The 23,283-nt window shown below is 38.2% G+C and overlaps 1 protein-coding gene across 7 annotated transcripts in view; it reads left to right on the plus strand.

The window, feature by feature from the left end:
- MAPRE2 (microtubule associated protein RP/EB family member 2) overlaps positions 1 to 23,283 on the plus strand; it is a 162,916-nt gene that overhangs the window by 107,199 nt on the left and 32,434 nt on the right. For all 7 annotated transcript variants that reach the window (XM_058277132.2, XM_058277134.2, XM_071208633.1 and 4 more), the window contains 2 exons: positions 12,482 to 12,627; positions 15,076 to 15,289. In XM_058277132.2, the coding sequence (XP_058133115.1) occupies positions 12,482 to 12,627; positions 15,076 to 15,289 (360 nt within the window). The remainder of the gene's footprint in view (positions 1 to 12,481; positions 12,628 to 15,075; positions 15,290 to 23,283) is intronic.

Genomic DNA, 23,283 nt, shown 5'->3' on the forward strand with positions numbered 1-23,283 from the left:
GAGGAGGATTTGGGGAATGTATTTGTACCCTTCTTGACTGGTGGGAGGCCATGGACCTTATTTCATATGTGAGACAGACCAATTCAAGCCCATTCATTTTTATAGCTCTGATTTTTATAACCAGGCACATAAAACATAATTTTATATGTTAGGGGCATAATGATGTTATAAAGTCTCAGCTTTTCTTTATCTCTACCATTTTCAGTGTGCTTTTGTATGTATTATTTCATTTAATTCTTATAACAACCCTGTGAGGAAGATAGGATAGGAATATTCTACTGCTAATTTATATAATATGTGAGGATAAAAGCTCAGAGAAGCCAAGTGTTCACAGCTGATACTAGAACTAGGGTCTCCTTGGGACATAGCCTGGTGTTCTTTGTTATGTGGTAGCTGTAGATGTGATAGATGGTTCATTGTGTGTGTTTGTGTTTCTGATTTTTTCCATATCCATTCATCAGGAGCACATTAAAAGATCTCCTTTAGGACAAAGGGAATAAAAAATAAGTCTTAGTCCCACTCTTTAAATTACATTTTAATTTAAGAAATGAGACATATCTGGTAATTCATTAACTAATGACAAGGGTGTGTCCCAGTGATATCACTGTCATTGAGAACTTTCTTACTAAAAGTAGAAAGACACTGGTAGCATTTGTTCCAAGCCTCATACTCTTCCTTGTTCTACCAGCAGGGGAATAGAACAGGGAAAGAGCTTCCACTTCTCTCTGCCTGTTCTTCTCATTCACTCTCCTATTCTAACCTCTCTTCCCTTCCAAGCAAGACAGGTATGGTTCTGAGATTTTTTCCATCAGCCTTAGAAGTGCTTTTCAACCCTTTCATAATATTTCCTGGCCAGTGACACAGCAGCCAGGACCGTGCATCCTTACCATTGCACCTCATGCATGTGTGTGCATGACCTGCCATTTGAATCCCCCAAATATGGCCCTTTTTCATTCCTCATAGAACCCAGGCTTCCTTTAATAACTGTCTGACTGAGAGGACTTCACAGTTTCAGTTGCCTTCTCCCTATGTTATTGAAGAAAATAGAACATCTTCAAGAATAATTTTATTTACAAGTTTGGTCCCCCTGAGGATTTTATTCATCAAGGTATCAGTTTTCAACTTTAAATTCAGCCCAGTAAGCCTGTGTTGGCAGTAACTCTGTAAGAGACTCGGTAAGTACTTCTCCCTCTACTTTTTTAATATGGAAAGTTGATGTTTTCTTCTATAAAGTGACATGCTAATGCAGCACTTAAAAATAGCCCCCATTTTCCGTCCAAAATCTTTCCCCTTTTTCCTGTACTGGTTTTCCACTTCCAGCCATTTGCAGCTCCTGAACCATTTCCATATATAAATTCTCGAGCTTCCAATATATAGTCATTGTAGTCTGCTAGCACAGTCTTAAAGAGCTACTCACCAATCAGCAAGGAGAGATGGCTAATTAAAGCACAAGTTATACTGCTATTGGGCTCCCTTAGCCTTTATAGCAAAACAATTCTGCACTGGGAACAGAAAAACTTCATAGAGAAGGTGATGTTTGGATGGTGCTTTCAAGAATAAGGAGCTCCTACTTGAGATAAAAGGGGCAAAAGGACATTTTAGGCAAAAAATGTTTGATCAAGGCAGAGAGAAGGTCAAGTCCTTTTCCTGCATGTGTGCACCCGTGAGACATTTGAGACCTGGCACAATGCAGGGCAGCAGCAGAGGGACTTAATGTTTCAAGTAATAAATGCTGAAGGAGTCAAAGGAAGTATAGTTACAATCTGGAAACGCTTCTTTTTACCCTTGCTTGGGTTTTTGGCCCTAGTAGAGGCGTGCAAATTTAGTGGATGGTCAATAAGTACTTTTGAATTTGAATTTAACTTAAGTACCATTCCAGCTAGGTTTTCAAAGTGGACAGGATCCAGGCCAAAGAGAGGAAGATAAGAGACATTTTGAGTTAAAGTACCATTTGGATACTTTTTTTTAATGTTCCCCCTCTGGCTTTATTCATTCCTACAGTTAGTAAAGAATAAACTATGAGCTGAGCACCTACAATGTGTTAGATGGCGGGCTAGGAGCTGAGGCTACAGGGATAAGTAAGAAACAGCACAGATTGTATCCACCTGTTCATTTGCACCAACATTCCGCTAACATACATTTGTATCCAGAACATTCAGGTTCCTTCTTCTTAGCTTACTTGAGTACAAAAAAGAGCTAGAACAAGGTCCCTGGACAAAAGTAGATGTCTAGCCTGACTAACCATCAGATGACTTAGAATACTAATTAATGGGCAGTCTGTGCATGTGAATATCTGAAATACTCATAGGTCATCTAGTTTCTACACAAGATGATAAGCCAATCATTCCCAAATCCTGTTCTTCCAAAAAAAAATCAACTTTTTTTTTTCTAACCTATTTTTTCTGAATTGTGTTTTTTAAAAAATAGTTTATCAGACATGTAGTCACATGAAAAAGGAGTGTCAGAAATCACTGTCAAACGTTTGGTCATGTTAGAATTGCATACGTGGAAACAGAATAATTGAATTGCTTGGCAAGTCTTAAAATAACCATCACTCTACAGATTGGCTTTTTTCCACCCTGAAACCATTACGTAATTCTGGCAGATAGCAAGTTATGTCTCTTTTTTTATCCCCTCCCTTTCAAGGGTGTGTTCTTACCCAAGTAATAACACTCATAAGCTTTTATGACCATATTTTTTGACAATAAGAAGCATATAAATGTGAAACTAATGCCAGCACTATTTCTTGCAATTTCTTTTAACATTGTCCATAAAGGACTATCATTCTCCACTCTTACTTCTCCTAGATTATGTTTGTATGACAATTTATTGAAGAGCTTTAGAAAACTGTGAAAGAGCCAAATTTTAATCAAAATGAGTATTTCAACTTTAAAATTACACATAATTGCGCTAAACTCCATTGTAACAAAAACTTCCCTGCTTTCTATTTTTATTTTTTAATCAAAACTAAATTCCATTTGCCTTTTATTTTTCCTGTGGTCATATGATTGAATCCCTGGAGTAAAGACTAGTGCATTCCTCATGCTTCTAATACTAGAATTGTTCTTGGAAAAGCAACATATTCTGGAATTAGTCTGTGAAATATAAAGAAAACAATTCATATTAGAACAATATTTTGTTATATCATGCATCCCAGCCTGTGTGAATGTTATGTGGTAGCTCCTCTTGAGTTCCTCTTTAATCACTTGGGGCTAACTTTGGTACCACTCCCTGGCCTTCTGGGTTTTCCTTGACCACTGGGCTGTTTCTCAGGAACTATGAAGAAGGGTGTGCCAGCCTCTGGAAAGTTATAGTGCAGGATATTATTGGTTTTGGAGAGGGCTGGTGGATCAGGTGGAGGGGGAGTAAAGGGACATCTACCTGCAAACCCTGGAGAGAGGATGGAGTGGCTTAGAGCCAGGGAAGAATGCTGCAGCTCCCAGGGCCCAGTCCCAGGGACAGTGATCTCAATCCAAAAATAGTAGTGTGAGGAAGGCTGCATTGTGTAGAGATGGACTGTGGGTTTCTGCTAGGCCACTCATACCACCCTGTCGTACACAGCATACTAAAAGCCTCTCCATCATCACTTCATGGTCCAGCATGCAGTGGACACTCAGAAATAACAGTTGGTTGAATGATATGAGCAATCATTCAGTAGCAATTCCCTGCGAAATTGGGAAAAGTGTCTTAGTGTTAGGTTTCTCTTACTCTTAATCTCATTTGCCCTAAAAATAGCTGTGTTCTAAAATTGGAGCTTAAAAACTACATGGTTTAGATACCTTCTCTGAATATACTTATGCCCAGAAATCTTCACTGGTGGCTCTGCACTGCCTACCAAAATTAAGTATAAGCTTCTTCTTTCTGGGCACTGAAAGCCTTGTGCAATCTAATCCTAATCCACCTTTTCAACATCTGTTCCCACTGCTACCCTTCACATCACCAAACACACCTTTCACCTGCAGGTTCTAATTTCCTATCTTTGCTTAGAATGTCTCCTCAGAGGATCAGCTCAAATGTTTCTTTCCCCCTACTCTGGCCACCCTCAACAAGATGTGGGCTTTCCTTTTCAGCTTTCTTGGGCTCTACGAAGTATTAGATTGAGTACTTGTTTTTTGCTTTCTTTTTTTTTTTAAGATTTATTTCATTTATTCCTCTGCCCCCACCCCCATTGTTTGTGCTCTCTGTCTGCTCAACTTCTCTTTAGGGGGCCCCGGGAACTGAACCTGGGATCTCCCATGTGGAAGAGAGGCACTCAATGCTTGAGCCACCCCAGCTCACTGCTTTTTTGTGTCTCTCATTGTCTTTTATCTTTGTGTCTCTTTGTTACGTCATCTTGTTGAGTCAGCTCACCACGCCTGCCAGTTGCACAGCTCGCTGTCTTGCTCATCTTCAGGAGGCACCAGCACTGCCCACGTGATAGATGGGAGCTCAATTGCTTGAGCTATATCCGCTTCCCAAGTACTTGTTTTAAGTCTTCAACATTAGAGGTTAAGGTCCTTAAAGTCTGGAAATTACCATGCAAGTTTGACAAGACTTTACCTTTTGGACAACATGGATTATTCTCTTTTAGTTTTTTTATGTGCAAAACCTTTGAACTAATTCCTTTAGTATTCCTGTGTCTCTACTATATAATTTGGCACTTAATCAGAGTTGTTTTATATTTTGCTGATATTTTCCACGTGTATTTCTCTGGTCTTTCAAAGTTAAGTCAGTTGATTCTTTGAGGGAAAAAAATCTTGTTTCTCATTAAGCATTTGTTGGCTTCTTGATTTTCCATTGATTAATAAACAGAGTAGATTCCCCCCATGCCATCTATAGATGGTCATTTCTTTAGTGGTGACCTGTAACCACAGAAACTTTAGGAAATCTCTGTCTTTTCAGATTCTTATCTCCTGCTCAAACTATTCTTAACCGAAATCTCCTCTTTTCACATAATCAATCATGTAATTTCAGTACTAAAAAAAAATTGTGTCCATGAAAGTAGAGATTGTAATGCAAACAAATGTGTGAAAATAATGTGAGCTCACGTGTAGAAAAACTATATCCCCTTATATAACAGCTTTATAGTGCTTTCTACTTTGATGGTTCTAATAGAAAAAATGACCTCTCCAGAAGAGGTTTCATATGTACATTTCTGACTTGTTTTTCATTTATAATGAAGACTTTTTGTGCCTTCTTTTCTCCTCTCTCTGGGCTGCCAAATTCTAACTTTAGTTCTATTCTCGGACTCCAGCCTCTGGGACATCTCGTTGCCAGTTTCCGTATCAGACTCCCTGGAAGCCAGTAACATTTTGTACTGCACACCGTTCTCGACTTGTGCTCCAAGTTCCTCTCCTACTTCCTTCATTCTTGCCTCCCATGTAGAGGCAAGATCTTATTGTACAAAGCAGGACATTTCAGGCAGCTTATTTTGCTCAAGTTTGATGAGCACATTACGCTCAAGGAAATTGCTGGTGGCAGAATAGGGATGAAGCTGAGCACCAGCACTGGCTTATCAACTAGCAGAAGAGAAGAAACCTTTTAAACCAACACGATAATTTTTTGCCTTCCATTTCTTTATCCTTCCAATTGACCAAATCTCTTTCTGTTTTGATGAGCCAATAGGCAGGTTTGAAATCTAGTGTTGTTTTTTCCTACATTAATACAGAAGATGACAAGTTACAGGGTGATTACTATTTAATTGAATAAAATAACTGAAATGACCAATGTTCGTTGTTTTCCAGTTTTCCAGTAGAAAAAATTAAAATAGTTGATTTCTATGAAAATTATTTTCACAAATACCACTCGTAAAATATTAGCTCTCTTCCATGTATTGTATAATTCTGTTATAAACTCTAATTATTTCTCTATAATTTCCCTTTTAATAAAAATACTGATCCCTAAATTTCAGTCAAGCGCTATTTGCTATATAGACTTTTACCTCATTGAAATTTCATTTTGAAAGTTAGAGGAAAATATTCCTCATTCTTCCTTGTTACTAAGAAATACAACTGATTTTCTGTAAAGAACTTTTTTAAAATCAACTCAGTAAATCGATCCCAGTGTCTGATCAGTTTCTCTATAATTTCACTTTTAACTATTTTAACTTGTTCTGCAAGCTGTTTAATGAAAACCTGATTTAAAGGTAACTTTACTTTTTAAAAAAGTGTTCTTGGTTCTAAACAGAGGATGTTGGTACCATTAACTGCAATTTGCTACAGACTTACAATATTATTAAGGTTTTATAACATAAATTAATTAAAAAAACACAACAAAAAAACATCTAAGGGCATTTATCAGATGAAAGCCCAACCACTTTGGTTTGGCAAGGCCTTTTAATTTATCTGCTTATATTCTTAGAAATCCATTTGCCTGAATAGTAATGCTAGCTTATTTCTTTTTCTGAAAAAGAAAAGAGATGAAAATGTTCTTTGGCAGCTTACTCTGGTGTATAGAAGGACAGGACAGGGTGCTTTTCAGTGCTGTACACCGTTCACATAAACCTCTTTCTGTGTCTGTGGAAATTGAAGTCTTCCTGCTTTATTACTCCTTCTCTACGTGGAAGCTGTTTGAAAGTTACTTGTCTTTGGGACTTATTTGCAATATGTATAAAAAGTTTCTGGCATAGCTACAAGCTCTGGAAAGAAGCAGGACACTCCACTGGGGACTATGGGACTTCATGGAACAATCTCCGTTGAAACCAGATTTCTGAACTCTTGATGTTCGTTTTTGCGTTTATAACCAGGGCAGGTGAGGAAAACAGGGTCCTAAGTTCACTTTAACACAGTTAAATAATATTGCGGTAACCGATGCTGTCAAGCAAGCTTCTGTCCATGTCAGGAAAGTGAACGAAGCCTATAAAAACAATATGAAGCTACTATTAATTTAATCATATTTTTGTTGGATTAGAATGATACAGTTGAACTTTGGGATTTCTAATTTCTTTAAAATGTTAATCTTTTAACTCATTATTTCACCATTACTATTAAACTCTTCAAACCTTGCATTTGTAAAGGCAGAAAAATCTCTGCTGATGTACTGGACATATGCAGCACTGTATTTTGCAGCCTTATTTTCCTTTTTTGTAAGCCCTGATTTTCCATAGGGGAATACTTCCTTCAACGTGAGGTTTGGGCTTGTGGTTCTGTTGAGTCGTGTCGACTCAAGGAATGATAGGGCTGAATGCAGAAATAGAATTGTAATGATTTTTTGTGACTGTCACTTAAAAACAATATTCTAATATGAAAGATGCTTTTAATTGTTAATATCCAAATAGCAAAGATGCAAGCAAATACAATTATGTTACTTGCTATGTAAATATCAAAGGCACACAGAGATGTACCTGGAAGCCAGGATCACCAGAACTGCCGCAGGGAGCATCCCTCCAGCTGCTCTACATAAATGTCTCCTTGTATTGACTACGACTAAAGACGGTGAGGGTGGAATGAGGAGTACTGGCAAGTCTTAGTCTAAGAGGATGAAGCATTATTTTCTCCTAGATAGCAGAACCACCAGGTATCCCTTATAAGAAAAGTTGGCAGCAGACTGAGAATTGCCAGAATCGTCTCATTTTAGATTTTAGTGGTGGGGTAGATTTCCCGCCACTATTTTGCAGATAATACTGAAAGAGGGGTGGCTCAGAAGGGTGTGATGACATGTCACAGCCCATTCAGAATTAAGGCTTAAATGTACAAACCAAGTCCAGTTCTCCATCCCTACCCTCAACCCCCCATTGATATTAGCTTGAGAGAATAAACTTCTTTTACATATTGCTTACCTCTATTCCTGTAATGAAGGATATACTTGCTTAGATATAACCCCAAAAAAGTTATCATTCTTTTCTTCTAACCCTCCATCAATATCATGCAGGCCTATGGAAAGTGGAAAAGTAATTAAATTAATCAGTGATATAGGCAACTCTGTATAATAGGTCCTTGACCTGTAGGAAAATCAGATAGACAATTTGAATGGCTGTTCATGGCAGAACACAATAGGGCTTGATGTCTTTTCCATAGATTGTGTTGCATTTCTGTAAAAGTGTTGTGAGATATTGAAAGCAATGATGTAGACATAGATAGATATGTAAGTTGCTTCTAGGAATATGGGTGAATATACACACATAGGAATTATATACGATATATTTTTGTATATACATTATATATGTAAAATGGAACTCTCATGAGTGTATTCACTATAAAAATCACAACATTGGGGTAGATCTCTCTATCCAGTCTAAGAATCTACTATGAATAGGAAAGTTATAACTTATTCCCCTAGCATCAACCTGGAAAACATATACATTCTCCTTGCAGTTTTCTTTGTAATTCCTTATAAAATTGTAGTCTAGAGAAATTTCTGAACTTTCTTTGAACCTTTGTATTTTCACTTACAATTTCTTAGAAGCAGCATAGAAAAGAAAAATTTTAAAAAAGAAAAAAACAACATGAAGTTCAAACCAGAGTTTAAATTCCAATTCTGCTACTTATTAGTTGGGTGACTTTCTGAGTCTTGTTCCCAAATCTATAAAATAAGGTAAATGATAATAAAAATACTTAGCTCATAACATTACTAAGGGGTTCAGAATGTTAAAAATAGATTTGAAATCTTTTAATAGACTATAAAGCATTACACAGAGGCGGTGGAGTTCATCTCTCATACTTCTTGGCATAATATCTTCCATAAATTTATTATTGTTAAGTAGTATTTCCTTTTTCTTATCCTGGAATAACCTTTCTAAAACCTCCATTTATTCGACATTGCTGTTGTGGTACTGGTATCTCATGAAAATGAGATTGTTTTATCATGCTATTCATGGTTTTATAGACTAAAATCATATACCGCCAACTTTTGAGTATGATATAATTCTCTAAAGGATTATTAATCACCAGCTCAGAGGTTGGCCTGTTTTCAGGCTTCATCCTATTTGATCTCTCCACAAATAATTTTCAACACTGCTGGTGAGCGCTCTAGAAATTTCCCACTGCTTGTTCTCTGATGCTGAACTCTTCTGCTTTTCTTCCTGATGTGCATTTCTTTCTCAACTTCCTCTTTTTTCTTCTTGCCCCCTAAATGTATGCATTCCACCAAGACCTGTGCTTAGTTTTATTCTACATAGTCTCATTGATTCTGCGGACTCAAAGATGGATTTTTATGCCATCTCAATACCCTTTCTCCATCTCATTCCATAACCTACTCCTGACCCTGTCATTCCATGAAACACACTTGCAAAGGGTCCTCAATGACCTCCAAATTGAGAAATCCAGTGGACTCTTACGGTGCTCATTTTACTGGACTTTTCAGCAGATTTAGACACTGTTAGCCATTCTGCTCCCTTCCTTTAGCTACCCTGACACAACTCTCCCTAATTTTCCTTCAGTCTTTCTGGCATCTTCTCTGCTTCCTGTCCACAAGCACTCAATGCTGGAGTTCCCCAAGGCATTCGTCCTTTCTCTCTAAGTTCTCACTACCAGCTTCAACTGCATGGATATAAGGATGGATAATAAAAATTGCTAAAAATCATTATTTGCTGTATGCCATGGATAACAAATTCAAAGTACGTAGTGCAAATAAATGCAAGGAAAGTTAAAGAAAATTTTGAGAAAGAAGAAAAAGGAAGTTGTGCAACTGTAAACATAGAATTTAGAATAGTTCAGAGTATAGAGCTATCACAGGGAAAGACAGAATTTTAAAGTCTATAAAAACACCTAAATACTTACATAAAAAGTAATATATAGTAAAGACAGTGTTTTAAATCAGTGGTAAAAGTATGGAATATCTATTAAATGCTGTTGTTCAGCACCAAGCTAACTTTATCAGTTAGCATTTTGGTAAGAGAAACCAATCTTGTTAAGCTCAGGTGGAGCAGAAATTTGCAGGAAGAATATTGGGTGGCTCAGAATCAACAGAAGGACTGGAAAACAATGCTTAGAAGATGACCGGAGCCAAAGGATGGTAAGAAGTGGAAGCAGAGCTTCAGTGCCCCAGGAGCAGTGTGGTTAGGATGCCCCAGTGTTGCTGGTGCTACTGCGGGACTGTAGATGCCACCACCTCCACTGCAAACAAACCAGCGATCCCTGCAGATTTTTGCCACTCTCTCAAGACTCAGAGACCCAGTGAGATCCAGCCCAGCTGGAACACCCAAGAGGCAGGACCTACATCACAGGGGCCTGCACCCTTCCTGCTGGGCACAGGGAAAGGCTGTCTGCTCTCCTTTGACTACTGAGGTGGGAGGCAGGGCATCATCATCTCCCCAGATAGGAAGGTAGGTGTCCAAATGGTGGGGAGCCAAACACGACAGATTTCCACCAACATTTGGAATAACTAAAATTAGAACCATACTTTATATCGCAGACCAAAATAAATTCCAGATGGATTCAGAGTGTAAATGTAAAACTTGAAACCATAAAAGTACTTGCAAATTCGCATGAATATTTATATAATCTTAGTTTGGGTAAGTTGCTAAGCATGACATAAAAATCAGAAAGCAATTAAAAATGTTGGTAGAGAATATTAAATCACCCAGAAGGGGAATCCTGGTCTGTTAAGTTAAAAAAAAAAAAAAAAGTTTAAATGAAAAGTAGATATATTTTTTATAATGTCACATTTTAAGGAAAAAAAACGAAGCGTTTGAAAGGTATACACCAGAACACTAACATAGGTTATCTCTGCATGATAATATTAGAGGTGACTTTTGTTTCCTCCTTCCTTCCTTCCTTCCTTCCTTCCTTCCTTCCTTCCTTCCCTCCTTCCCTCCTTCCCTCCTTCCCTCCTTCCTTCCTTCCCTCCTTCCTTCCTTCCTTCCCTCCTTCCCTCCTTCCCTCCTTCCCTCCTTCCCTCCTTCCCTCCTTCCCTCCTTCCCTCCTTCCCTCCTTCCCTCCTTCCCTCCTTCCTTCCTTCCCTCCCTCCCTCCCTCCCCATTATTTTTTTAATTTGAAAGGGGAGTATTTGGTTGATTATAAGAATATATCATATGAACATCTGGGTCTCAGTAAGTAAATTTTACACTAAACTCTACAAAAATGGAAATACTCTTTAAAGAACAGGTAATGAAACAGTTATGTTTAGATACTCCCGTCTGTATAAAAATAATGTTGAAGTGGCCTTTGGAATTCACTCTAATTGATGGCACTTAAGAACTGAATAATAATTAAGTGACTCTAAGAATGCCCTCTGAACATATTTCTCTTGCCTCCCCCAGTGTGTCGTGCTTTGTTTTGAAGAGTACCCATCTGCTTGACTAGGAAATTATTAGTATTCAGGATATTGTCATCTAAAGAGATGCATCAAAGAGATGTAAATATTCTGGAGATGATAGTTACTGTTGCCTGTATTTTGTCCTTTGTACTCTTACCAGAAAGAGTGAGTTGCTCCAACCTGTTCTAACACCCCTTAGGCCCCATCCAGGTTTCTCAATTCCTGTCTCAGAAAAGGAGGCTGAGCACCTCTTTGGCATAAGAGACGAGTGTAGAACGAAAGGCTCCTACAGAAGCCTGATGGCAAAGGACGAAGAGAGGCCCTTCATATTCAGGAAGGCTTATCCTGGCACATTAAAGAAACAGACTATGAGATCTGGAGTCAGAGAAGAAAAGAGAGAACACAAAAATGACTGAGCATTCCCATTCTTGCCTCTCAGTTGCTCTTCTTCCCTGCCAAAGTAAAACGATCTTTCCATTCCTTTTTCGCAATGCCATTAGCCTTTTCTATTAAGAGGACATGAATCAACATAGTCTTGCTAGTTTTTTTCTCATTGAAATTGTCATGTTTTAAGAATTCTTCAGGGAAAAAAAAATCAAACTTAGTAATAAATCCCTTTTCCTAGTACTCTTTCCTCAGAGGACTCGTTGAACATTTCTGTCATTTTTTATTCTTCAGTCATAAACAGCATGACTCTGAACTTCTGTAAGTTTCAGTGTGTCCATTCTTCATGGTAATATAAGAACCCCATTGCTCTGGACTGGAATGAATTGGTATTTCACTGGTTGAGGTGGTAGATGGCTTAGTTATACAGTTTCACCTGAGTCATTTTATAAGATGAATATAAAACAACTTGGGCATATATGTACCTTTTGAATTACACACTTCATGAGAACTTTTGTAGTTCTCTCATGTTTAAATTTTTCTATTTTTTCCTTAAATTTATAAATTTTGATGATTTGGAAAAATAGCAACCAGATCAAAGAAAAATATGTTCCTTTTTCCTGGTAGAAGCTAAGGAGCATTTTTGTCACCCAAATTCCCTTAGCAATAAAATACGAGGTTCTGCTCCTTGTTCATGGACTCCGGTGACGCTCTGGTGAGCAGCGTCAGCACCTCGGGGGTTATGAAGGGGGGAAGCTCCCACCCCTGTGGTCAGGGAGGTATAAGTGTCTTCCATGGTGAGAGGAGCACCTGTGGCCAGGTGGGCTCTGCTCTGGGTGATCCTGGCCCCCAAAAGGACGTTTGCCTTCTTGCAGGTGACACTTGGGTACCATAAGCTTCAGTAACGCTTTTCTGCTCTCTGCAGGAGCGGCCTATTGCCAGTTCATGGACATGCTCTTTCCTGGCTGCATTAGTTTGAAGAAAGTAAAATTTCAAGCAAAGTTGGAACATGAGTATATTCACAATTTTAAACTTTTGCAAGCATCATTTAAGAGAATGAATGTTGATAAGGTAAGAGACTAATTTGTACCTCCTTAAAGTGCATTGTCTTTCCTTAAAATTGCTTTAGAATAAACAACCAAAAATGTTTCAGTAGAATATATCTTAGCATTTCTGCAGTAGATTAGAGTCTGTACATAGCATGAAACATCAACCATGACTCCCATAAAAAAGCTCCATAGGCCTTTTTTGTATACATTTTTATTTAAGGAAATGTTCTCAATTTGCAGCTATTTTACTGAAACTCACACAGGAATTACAAATGTTAAAATATTACTAATGTTTTAGTATTGCAGATGACAGCCTCTCTGGGTAAAATGCTGTGATTCTGTCCATAGGTCCGGTGAGAGACAGTGGTCCCTGTTCTTGTTTGTTGTCAGGTGTGGAATGGTTCTGTGCAGAGGTTTGCGCACAACCTAAGATTTTAAACTTAAAGGCCTTGAACTTCCATTTGGATAGAAATGCAAAATTAAGTCAACAGCAGTGACTGCCTTCTTTTAAAGGCTAATGCGCCACCATCATCTAAAGCTATTTATATATTTTCACATGTCTGGCAATAGGCAGAGTAGAGCAGCGTGTTAATTAAAGAGCCTCCTGCTCTAAGATGTCGCTTTCTAAAGCATAAACGAAATTTAAAAGTCAGAAGATGTGAAAATATTTAAATAGTGCAATGACAAGTAAATTAACTACAACATGTGGACTAAATGAATTCATCCTTGTGAGCAGACTTCCTGTTTAGAAGGGGTGGGTGGGTGGAGCAAGAGGGAAAATGGCACCTAATCTTGCTCCCTTTCTCTTTTTTTTTTTAAACTGAGGATTGAACCCAGGACCTCATACATGGAAAGCAGGTGCTCAACCACTGAACTATATCCACTCCCCCTAATTCTCTCAACAAAAAACAAGCAAAAAACAGAAAGAGTCAGCATGAAAAATGTGGACTCCTCTAAAAGTTTACTTTTTTAAATTTTGTTCTGTACTGATTTAGTTTCAATTATAGAAAACTTCTTTTAAAAATATATTGCAAATGATTTAGTTTTAACAGATGGCCTGAAATGTTTCAGTTGTTTTGTCTTTCAGGTTGTCATTGATACTTAACCCTTTCTACATTTTTTTTAAAGTGACGTTGATGATATATAGCTGCCGAGGTGGCAAAATCTTACCAAAAGCTTCCGTTCATATTGCTACACATGAAACAGCAAGTTTGTTTTTGTTGTTTTTTTGCGGGGGGAGAGAGGTGTGGTACTGGGGCTGGGGGATTGAACCCAGAACCTTGTATACAGGAAGCTGGCATTTAGCCACTGAGCCACATTGACTCCCCTGAGTTAGATTTTTTGTTTGTTTGCTTGTTTTTTGTTGTTGTTGTTTTTGGGGAGGCACCGGGAACCAAACCTTGGGCCTCCCGTGTGGGAAGCAGGTGCTGAATGGCTTGAGCCACATCTGCTCACTGAAGCCGCAAGCTTTTGAGTGCCATGTTTCTGTCTGAACCACATACTTACACATTTGCACTCACATGCATAGTCTAACTCCCTAGCTTTGTAACGCCCTTGTGGCTCACATTTAACCTATATTGCAACCCAAAGATGTAGCAAGTAACAATTGTAATGGTCCAATTCAAATAAGTGTTACCTTTCCTACTTTCCTTCAAAGAAAGTTGCCTGTTGGATTAGAACTAAGCAATCAAACCATTTTTTTAAAATCATAATTATAGGTTCCTATAAGACTTCCAAAGGGAATGCTGATTGGTTCTTTAGATTGCTGGTAGGAAAGATTGCTCTATGAAGAGCTGAGATTCATGCTTCAGAAGTTGATGTGAGCACTGAGCTCCTCCTCCAGGGAGCTTCCTCTACCCAAGTCAGCCTCCATTTCTCTCCTCCAATGCCTGTGACATACTACTGTGTGCCTGGTAGCGTGTGCCTTGAAAGCTGGGTTCCTGTGATATGGTTCTTTTCATGCTTATCTTCCTGCATTGTAAATCCGCTACATGAAAGCTCATTTTTGCTTCACTTGAACCATTAGGTTGGTGTAGGCCTGCATTGATTAGAATCTTACTCATTCACATTTTCTACTACCATAATTCTTGTCAAAGTTTATCCCAACACATTTGGACCAGAAATGAAGCTAACGCATCAATCCTGATGCATGTGTTTTGAGGGGTCGTGCTTACTCTGAGAAGGGTCAGCACCTCCTCTGACAGCTGAGGGTATTCCTTCTTTTGTGTGGTTTGTTCAGAAACATTGAATACCCCAAGAGACCCAACTGTGAAGTTTTGGTTTATTATTCTTTAATATGATGAAAATTCTCTTAGTTCTAGAAACAAGCTGGCCATGAAGCTGAGGAAGAGGTCGGCAGTCATGGATTGTGCAGACATGTAGGAAATAGTTATATATTGGGAACACTTCAGTTGTGGTGAATACAGACACACCTGAGGTTTGTGACTCACTTGGCAATTTTATATTGCAGGTAATTCCAGTGGAGAAGCTAGTGAAAGGACGTTTCCAGGACAACCTGGATTTTATTCAGTGGTTTAAGAAATTCTATGATGCCAACTACGACGGGAAAGAGTATGATCCTGTAGAGGCACGACAAGGGCAAGATGCAATTCCTCCCCCCGACCCTGGTGAACAGATCTTCAACCTGCCAAAAAAGTCTCACCATGCAAACTCCCCCACGGCAGGTTTGTAACAATGCGCTTGTTCTAGTCACTTCCATTTTAGGAAATGGTTCTGACCCACCTATGCTTTACTGTACTTGCCACTGATTCTTCCCAGCAGTCCATATTTTACCACCCTTGGATACTTTTCATTGTTGTCTACTGGATTACATTTGTCTTCCTAGCACTGACACCCTTTGTAGTAAGTCTAGGTCATGATTTAAACGATTAAAAATGCAGTGCTATTCACTTTACATCACTGATGCCGGATGTTAAGATAATACTACGATAAATTTTACTTTCTAATTTTTCTGAGAAATTTCAGATAGTCTATATAGATGTGTGTTTTTTTAAAGATTTATTTATTTTATTTCTCTACCCTTCCCCCTGCCCCCCCGGCCCCAGTTGTCTGTTCTCTGTGTCTATTTGCTGCGTGTTCTTCTTTGTCCACTTCTGTTGTCAGCGGCTCAGGAATCTGTGTTTCTATTTGTTGCGTCATCTTGTTGTGTCAGCTCTCTGTGTGTGCGGCACCATTCCTGGGCAGGCTGAACTTTCTTTCGCGCTGGGCACCTCTCCTTACGGGGCGCACTGCTTGCGCGTGGGGCTCCCCTACATGGGGGACACCCCTGCATGGCAGGGCACTCCTTACGTGCATCAGCACTGCGCTTGGGCCAGCGCCACACAGGTCAAGGAGGCCCGGGGTTTGAACCATGGACCTCCCATGTGGTAGACGGATGCCCTAATCACTGGGCCAAGTCCGTTTCCCTATATAGATGTTGATTGAAATATTTTCACCTTTAATCGCTGACATGACAGAACAGAAAATGAATTGATTTTATGCTTTTAAATATGGATCATCACCTACAATTCTTCAAAGGAACTTCATTAAATACGTATCTTAGCTGCTGTATAGATAGTGCCAGTTTTTATCTGATTGTGTTCAGAAATCTCTCTTTTATCCAGCTTTGTCCAGAAGTGAAGTCATTGAGGATAAATACCTGGAACTGTATAATTTTTAATAATTTTTTTGGATAAAACCTTTCTAGTAAACATTCTTGCCATAAAATGTAGACTTTACAGAGCAGAATGTGTTCTTGTAAAATTGGGGTCATTATTATAAACACCAGTTATGGTCCTGGAAAGTTAAACAATGAAATCCCCAGAAACCATCTGTTTCCATCCCAAATGTGGAAACTATTGTTCCAACTCATTAAATTAATAGCCTTAATTCTGTAAATAACACAAAATCCTTATTTATGCCCTACCTCCAATCAGAATGGATTAGAGATGGTAACACTACCAAATAGGAGGTCCCAGTCTTCCTCACTGTTCAGAAGCTTTTGTTTTTCCTTATTTCTGGGTTCTTGGCTATGTTCCAGCTAGACTGAGGCCATTAGAAATCTGGCATTATTTAATTTTTTTTAACTATGCTGAAGATACAGAGTTTAATGCCTGTAACATTCTCAGATGGTTCTAGAGAACATAAGTGTGCATGTATGAGTATGTGAGGGGAGAGAGTGAGAGATCAAGAGATGAAGTAAAAGTGGTAAAATATTAACAATTGATGTCTCTAGGTGAAGGATATAGCGATGTTTATTTTATATTATTGCAATTTTTCCATAACTTTGAAAGTTTTCAAAATAAAAACTTGGGGGAAGGGAATAAGATAATTACTGTCCTTCTTTCACTGGAATAGATATGATTACCTGATTATATCACAAATAATATTATCCTTTCATTAAGAAAACTGAAAAGAAAGGCCATTCTCTTGTTTCTTTTATGTTCATATAATTAGCTTGATTTTGCAATTTCCTTTCCTATGGCCGCTGGCTTTGGAGTTAGACTTAGTCCATTTTGTTTTGCTTTGTTTTGCTTTGTTTTTGTTAGTTTATTTGTTTGTTTCCAACATCAGACACTGGGTTTCTTCAGGAGATAGACTTGATTTTTTTTTTTAAGGATTTATTTTTTTTTTTAGTTTCTCTCCCCTTCCCACCTCCCTACCCCAGATGTCTGCTCTTTGTGTCCATTTGCTGTGTGTTCTTTTGTGCCCGTTTCTATCCTTATCAGTGGCACCGGGAATCTGTTTCTTTTTGTTGTGTCATCTTGCTGTGTCAGCTCTCCGTGTGTGCGGCGCTCTTCTTGGGCAGGCTGCAATTCCTTTGGCGCTGGGCAGCTCTCCTTACGGGGCACGCTCCTTGCACATGGGGCACGTGGGGCTCCCCTACGTGGGGGACACCCATGCATGGCACGGCACTCCTTGTGCACATTAGCGTTGTGAGTGGGCCAGCTCCACATGGGTCAAAGAGGCCCTGGGTTTCAACTGTGGACCTTCCATGTGGTAGGTGTATGCCCTATCCATTGGGCCAAGTCCGCTTCCCAGACTTGGTTTTAAATGACCATGTCTACCACTTGGGGATAGTTCTTTAGCCCCATCCAGCCTTGGTTTTTCACCTCTGTAAAATAGTGTCTGCATGCACACACTCATGAAAATAAACACACCAGTACGTAAGATGAATTCTTATTCACCTGGATATAGTAGAGATGGAGAGGAATGGATAAATCTGAGATATTTAGGAGACAAAATAGATTAGGTATTGGTAATGCATGGACACTGGGGTGAAAGAGAAATGTCAAGCTTGACTTCTTGATTGTCTCATACAACTAGACGGTGGCATTCGTTGAGATGTGCTAAAAGAGAAATTTGAATGGAGATCATAAGTTTGTTTTTGAACATACTGAGTTTTAGGTTCCTTTTCTTTAAGAGTAGATATAAATAGGCAGTTGTGCGTGTGTATGTGTGTGTCCGTTTCTGGAGCTCAAAGAAGTGTAGCCTAGAGATAAAATATTTGTGACTTAATATATCCATATAATAGAAGCTAGAAGTGAGTACCCAGTAAGAAGGGGGAGTGTCTTGAGGAGCTTTAATGCTGAGAGGTTGGGTGGAGAAAGGAGGAGGGCCTGCACAGGAAGCAGAGAGGTTGCCAGAAAGATTGAAGGAAAATCAGGCAGGGATGTGTCAGGGTAGCCAAAAGAAGGGAGCAGAATGGTTAACAGTGTCTAAATCTTCGAGAAGTCTAGTAAAATGAACGTCACAAGAGTCCATTGGATTTCTCAACTTGGAGGTTATTGAGGACCCTTTGCAAGTGTGTTTCATGGAGTGATGGGGCCAGGAGTGGGTTGTGGAATGAGTCGAAGAAAGGATATGAAAATCCATCTTTGAAGCCATAGAATCAGTGAGACTATGTAGAATAAATAAAACTAAGCATAGGACTTTGTAGAATGCATATGTGTAAGAGGTGAGAGGAAAAAGAGGAAGTTGAGAAGGAAATGCACATCAGGATGAAAAGCAGGAGAACTCAGCACCAGAGAACAAGCAGTGTGAAATTTCCAGAGTGGTCACCAACAGTGCTGAATATTAATTGTGGAGAGATCAAATAGGATGAAACCTGAAAATAGGCCAATGAAATCTGCCTCCTAGTTGGTGATTAATAATCCTTTAGAGAGTTGGTCCATTAAAATGCTGAGTGCGTGCACCTTGATTGCAATGACTTAACAAGGGCATGAGGATGTGTTAGTGGATGTGCTTAGGAGTAGATTCTATCTTTAACAAATTTGTCAGGAATCAAGTTGAGGAAAATTAACTCATTAATTGTGCAGAGAAGTGGTTGTAGTTGCTTCAGGAAGTAAGATTGGAAGGAAAGTGGTATTTTTCTTGGTCTGAATTTTGTGGTTTTAGGATAAGGCACAGTGGGCAGGTTTCTAACATGGAAGAGGAACGCCCTATCGAGAAGAGTAACTGAAAATGGAACAAAAGAGGGGAAATTAGGGGAGCATGATGCTGAAGTTGCAAGGAGAAGATGAGGTCAAGGTCATAGGTACAGGGTTGGAGGGGACAGGCTGGAGCAGAAGTGATGAGAAAGAGATTGGGTTAAAATTAAAACAGTGAGTTGAGGAAGCACAACTTTAAACTGATTAATCATGACCTTCACCCTTTGTCAGCAGCTTTCATCAGCTCAAGAGCTGGAGTGGAGAAAGGGGGTGGTATGTACTTTTCAGAGTTTGGGATTGGAGAGGCAAATGGAATGGAAAGATGAAGTGAGAAAATCAAGGATGCTAAATATTTCTCATTTTAAGGCCTTTGTCTATATTTCTACATTTTTATATTCTATAGCTGTTGATGTACAGGTTAGTCTTTGATACACAACTAACTGGCCACTTTTTCAAGATTTTGGTTGTGAAATTGGACAGACCCCAGGATGTTTTTCTTCTGTAATCATAATACATCCTTAATTTTTTTCCTTTGTCACCAACACTCCTACTCCCCCAAACAGAATGATCTTTAAGCTGCCTGGGCCTCGTTTTCTAGGAATTCCCTCATCTGCCTTTCATAAAAGCCACAGAGAAATTTGTGCCATTTTTATAGAAAGACTGTCCATTGACATAAAGGAGAAATACGTATTTTCCAGAGCTCGTGCTCTCAGTTTACAAAGCTCAGGAAACACATTAAAGTCAACAGATAATAAATTTGTTTTTTATGTTCCAGAAGGCAGTTATTACTGAGACTTGTGTTCTTGATACCTTGACTGTGTTTACCTTAATCAGAGAGAACGGGTATTTTCAGAAGTCCAACCAGCCATTCACTTTTTAAGAAAATATGTCTGACTATTGGACATTGTGGGATAATAAAACTATACAGGGGAAAAATTGTAGCTAGGTATACATCACATATGGAACATTATTTTAAAAGCCAAACAGGAGAAAAGCTCCTAGAAATACGGCAAGACCTCATTTTTCTAAAGGCCATGTACCCAACTATTGGGAATACAGCCAAGAAAATTCAAGCCAAAATGTCATCTCCAGGTCAGAGTAGGTGTTGTAAAATCTATGCTATAAAATTCATGTACTTTACTCTTTACTTGAGAGAGTTCCTAGGGTACTTATCCAGTCTATTTGCTTTTTCTTAATTTAGACATAATTATAATAAACATGGGGATCTGGTGTCTCAGCACATAACATATTAGGGCAAGTGGGTACACTGATAGCTATAGAATATACAGACATCAGTAAAAGAAGAGCCAAGAAATTAAAATCTTGTGTTTTAAACAGCCTAGTGGCTTGGGATCTTTAGACCAGAATCTTACAGCTCCCTTCTATTTCTTAAAGGTCTAAAAAACAATAATAATAATTCTTAAAGTTCCATTATAATTCTCTGTTGATAACATTGTCCCTGAATCATCTCCGCTGTGAACTGAACTGTTTACAGTTTCTAAACTGGTTTCCCTGCCTCTGCTGTGAAGCCACTCAGGGCCATCCTCTTCAGACACAAGTCTGATTTCATCCATCTAAAATTTCAGAGAAATTTAAGTGCTCGATGAGGTGAGGGTCAGCTCCCTGGGAGATTTAAATATCTATAGAGAGAGACAGAAAGAGAGAGATCACCTTTATCCCATAGCGTTGCTCTGTCAGCAGCATTCTGTAATGTTTCTGCTGTTCCCACTTCTAAGCCTTGGTCATTTCTAAATTATCTGCATTAGTGGAAATAAGCAGTGACTGGTATAATCAAAACACACACTTCCTTGATTATTTTTTTTCTTCTTAGTTTTGGCTTTGGAATACTTGAACCATTTTGCAGTGATTTCTCTCTCCTGAAATATTTTTTCACACTAGTATTAAAATTAACTTACATGTCCTGACTATACATACATTAAAAGCAGTAAGTGGCAGTTCAGAGACATCTTGTATGGCAATGGGACCATATAAGAGTGGAAAAAGTGATTATGGAATGGATTGTCCAAATGTTGATAATTAAGTGAGGACTGTTCTTAACATTGACAAAAAATGCTTTTACGTCATACAGATTCTGCCACACACTGCAGGTTTCTTGCTTGTTTTTGTGAGAATGTGCTGATTTTTCAGCTATGTCAGTACAGATAGAAGATTTTCTTTTGTGGGTTCAGAGAACCCATAGAACAGCTCAGGGTCTCTATGGCTGGTGACTTCCCTGGACTGTAATAAGCTTCAGCATGAATAGTGGCTATTACAGAAGGCTGAATGACTGCCTGGTGAGTTTTAGTCTGTCTACATTCTGAAGAATTGTGTCTCGAATTGCTTTTGATCTACCAACCATGTGCATGCATTAAAATGCACATTTGCATAATGATGGGTATCTATTAAGTGCATACATCATCGTGAGTCAAGTTTGTGTATTTATTGCTGTGAGCCATATCTGCAACTTGAGATAGCTTTGTGGGGGCATCAGATTTTATGTACGAGCACTTACAAACTTAAAAGGAAATTCAAAGTTGCAGTTCCTATAGCAACTACAGCTTAGACCCTTTGCAAATTCACATACATTAATGTATTTAAATTCACGTATATTAATGGATTTAGAGTTGCTATGGGAATTGAGTCTTAGCTGTCTCATTTCCTCAGGGATGGCAGTGTTTCAGCCCTAACATCAGACTAATGTGAATACGAGAAAAATGGTTTCAAAAAGGAAACAGCTGAAAGACTATGGTAGAACAGAGTATTTGAACAATCGTAATTAAGCCTGTAATAAATATAGATAGGAATAAATGCTAACAGTGCTTCTCAAAAACTGTTGAATATTTGAATGCTCTCATCCTCAATTACCTTTAATTTTAGGCTCTCTAAGGCAGTTCATCCAGCTTTAAAACTATGACCATGTTCATTGCTTCATTTTCTTAGCAGCCTTTGAGCATTTGTTGAGCATTCATCATTTAAGCATCAACTATCACCTTATTTTGGAAACAAAGATTTATTTATTTTTTTCTGTTTTGAAGAGAGTCCACGAAGTATAGCAGTTGGGAGTGGTTTTTATTCTCATTCTGACCTTGGTGTTATGGCTCAGAATATGGTCTTTCTTAGTCAATGAACCACATTGGGTGTAGTGTTTTATAAATATTAAATAGGTCAGGGTGGTTGATAGTGTTATTCAGAGTCTTTGCGTTTTTACTGATTTTGTTGTTATGTAGTTCTAACGGTTGCTGAGAAGGGAGTCTTAAAATTTCCTGTTATGATTGTAAAATTGTCTGTTTTTCCCTTTAATTTTCTCTATTTTTCACTTATTTTGAGGCTCTGTTATTAGATATATACACCTTTATGATTGTTAACTCATCCTTATGAATTTTATCCTTTTATTATTATGAGGTACTTTATCTTTGGTAATAACTGTTTAAGTCTGTCCTAGCTGATAGTACTATAGCCACTCCACCTCTCTTATTCTTATTGTTTTTAGGATATATCTTTTTCTATGATACGTTAACTTTCACCTATCTTTATTTTTATATTTAACATATGTCTCTGTAGACAGCATATAATTGGGTGTTGCTTTTTTTTAATCTATTCTGGTAATTTCTGCCTTTTAATGGAGTGTCAGTCTATTAATGTTTAATGTAATTATTGATTTGGTTGGATTTACATCATCATTTATTTTCTGTCTGTCCACTCTGTTTTTTGTTTTGCTGTTTCTCCTATCTTATCCTTCTCTGGATTTTTAAATATTGTTTGGTACTACATATTATTGCCTTTTCACCTATACACTTTGGATTAATTTTTTAGTGGTTGCTCTTAGTATTACAATATGTATTCTTACCTTTTTACAGGATATTTAAAATTAATTTTGTACTACTTAGTATAAAATGTGGATACCCTCCAACCTTCCCACCATATCCTGTGTTATAGTTGTCATAGATATTGAATTCACATACATTATCAATCCCACAAGACAAAAAGTTTTGCTTTAAACCCACACTATTCAATGCAGTGGCTACTGAATACTTGAATTGTGCTAATTCCAAGTTGAAATGTGTTGTATATGTAAAATGCCACTGGATTAAGAAGACTTAGTATGAAAAACAAAGAATGTAAAATACCTCATTAGTAATTTTTATATTGATTACTTGTAGAAATTGTATTTTGTTTGTATTTTATATATTAAAATGTTACTTTTTCATTTTTACTTATTTTTATGTAACTACTAGAAAAGTTTAAATCAC

Source organism: Dasypus novemcinctus, chromosome 16, assembly GCF_030445035.2.
Source record: "Dasypus novemcinctus isolate mDasNov1 chromosome 16, mDasNov1.1.hap2, whole genome shotgun sequence".
Classification (NCBI taxonomy): Eukaryota; Metazoa; Chordata; class Mammalia; order Cingulata; family Dasypodidae; genus Dasypus; species Dasypus novemcinctus.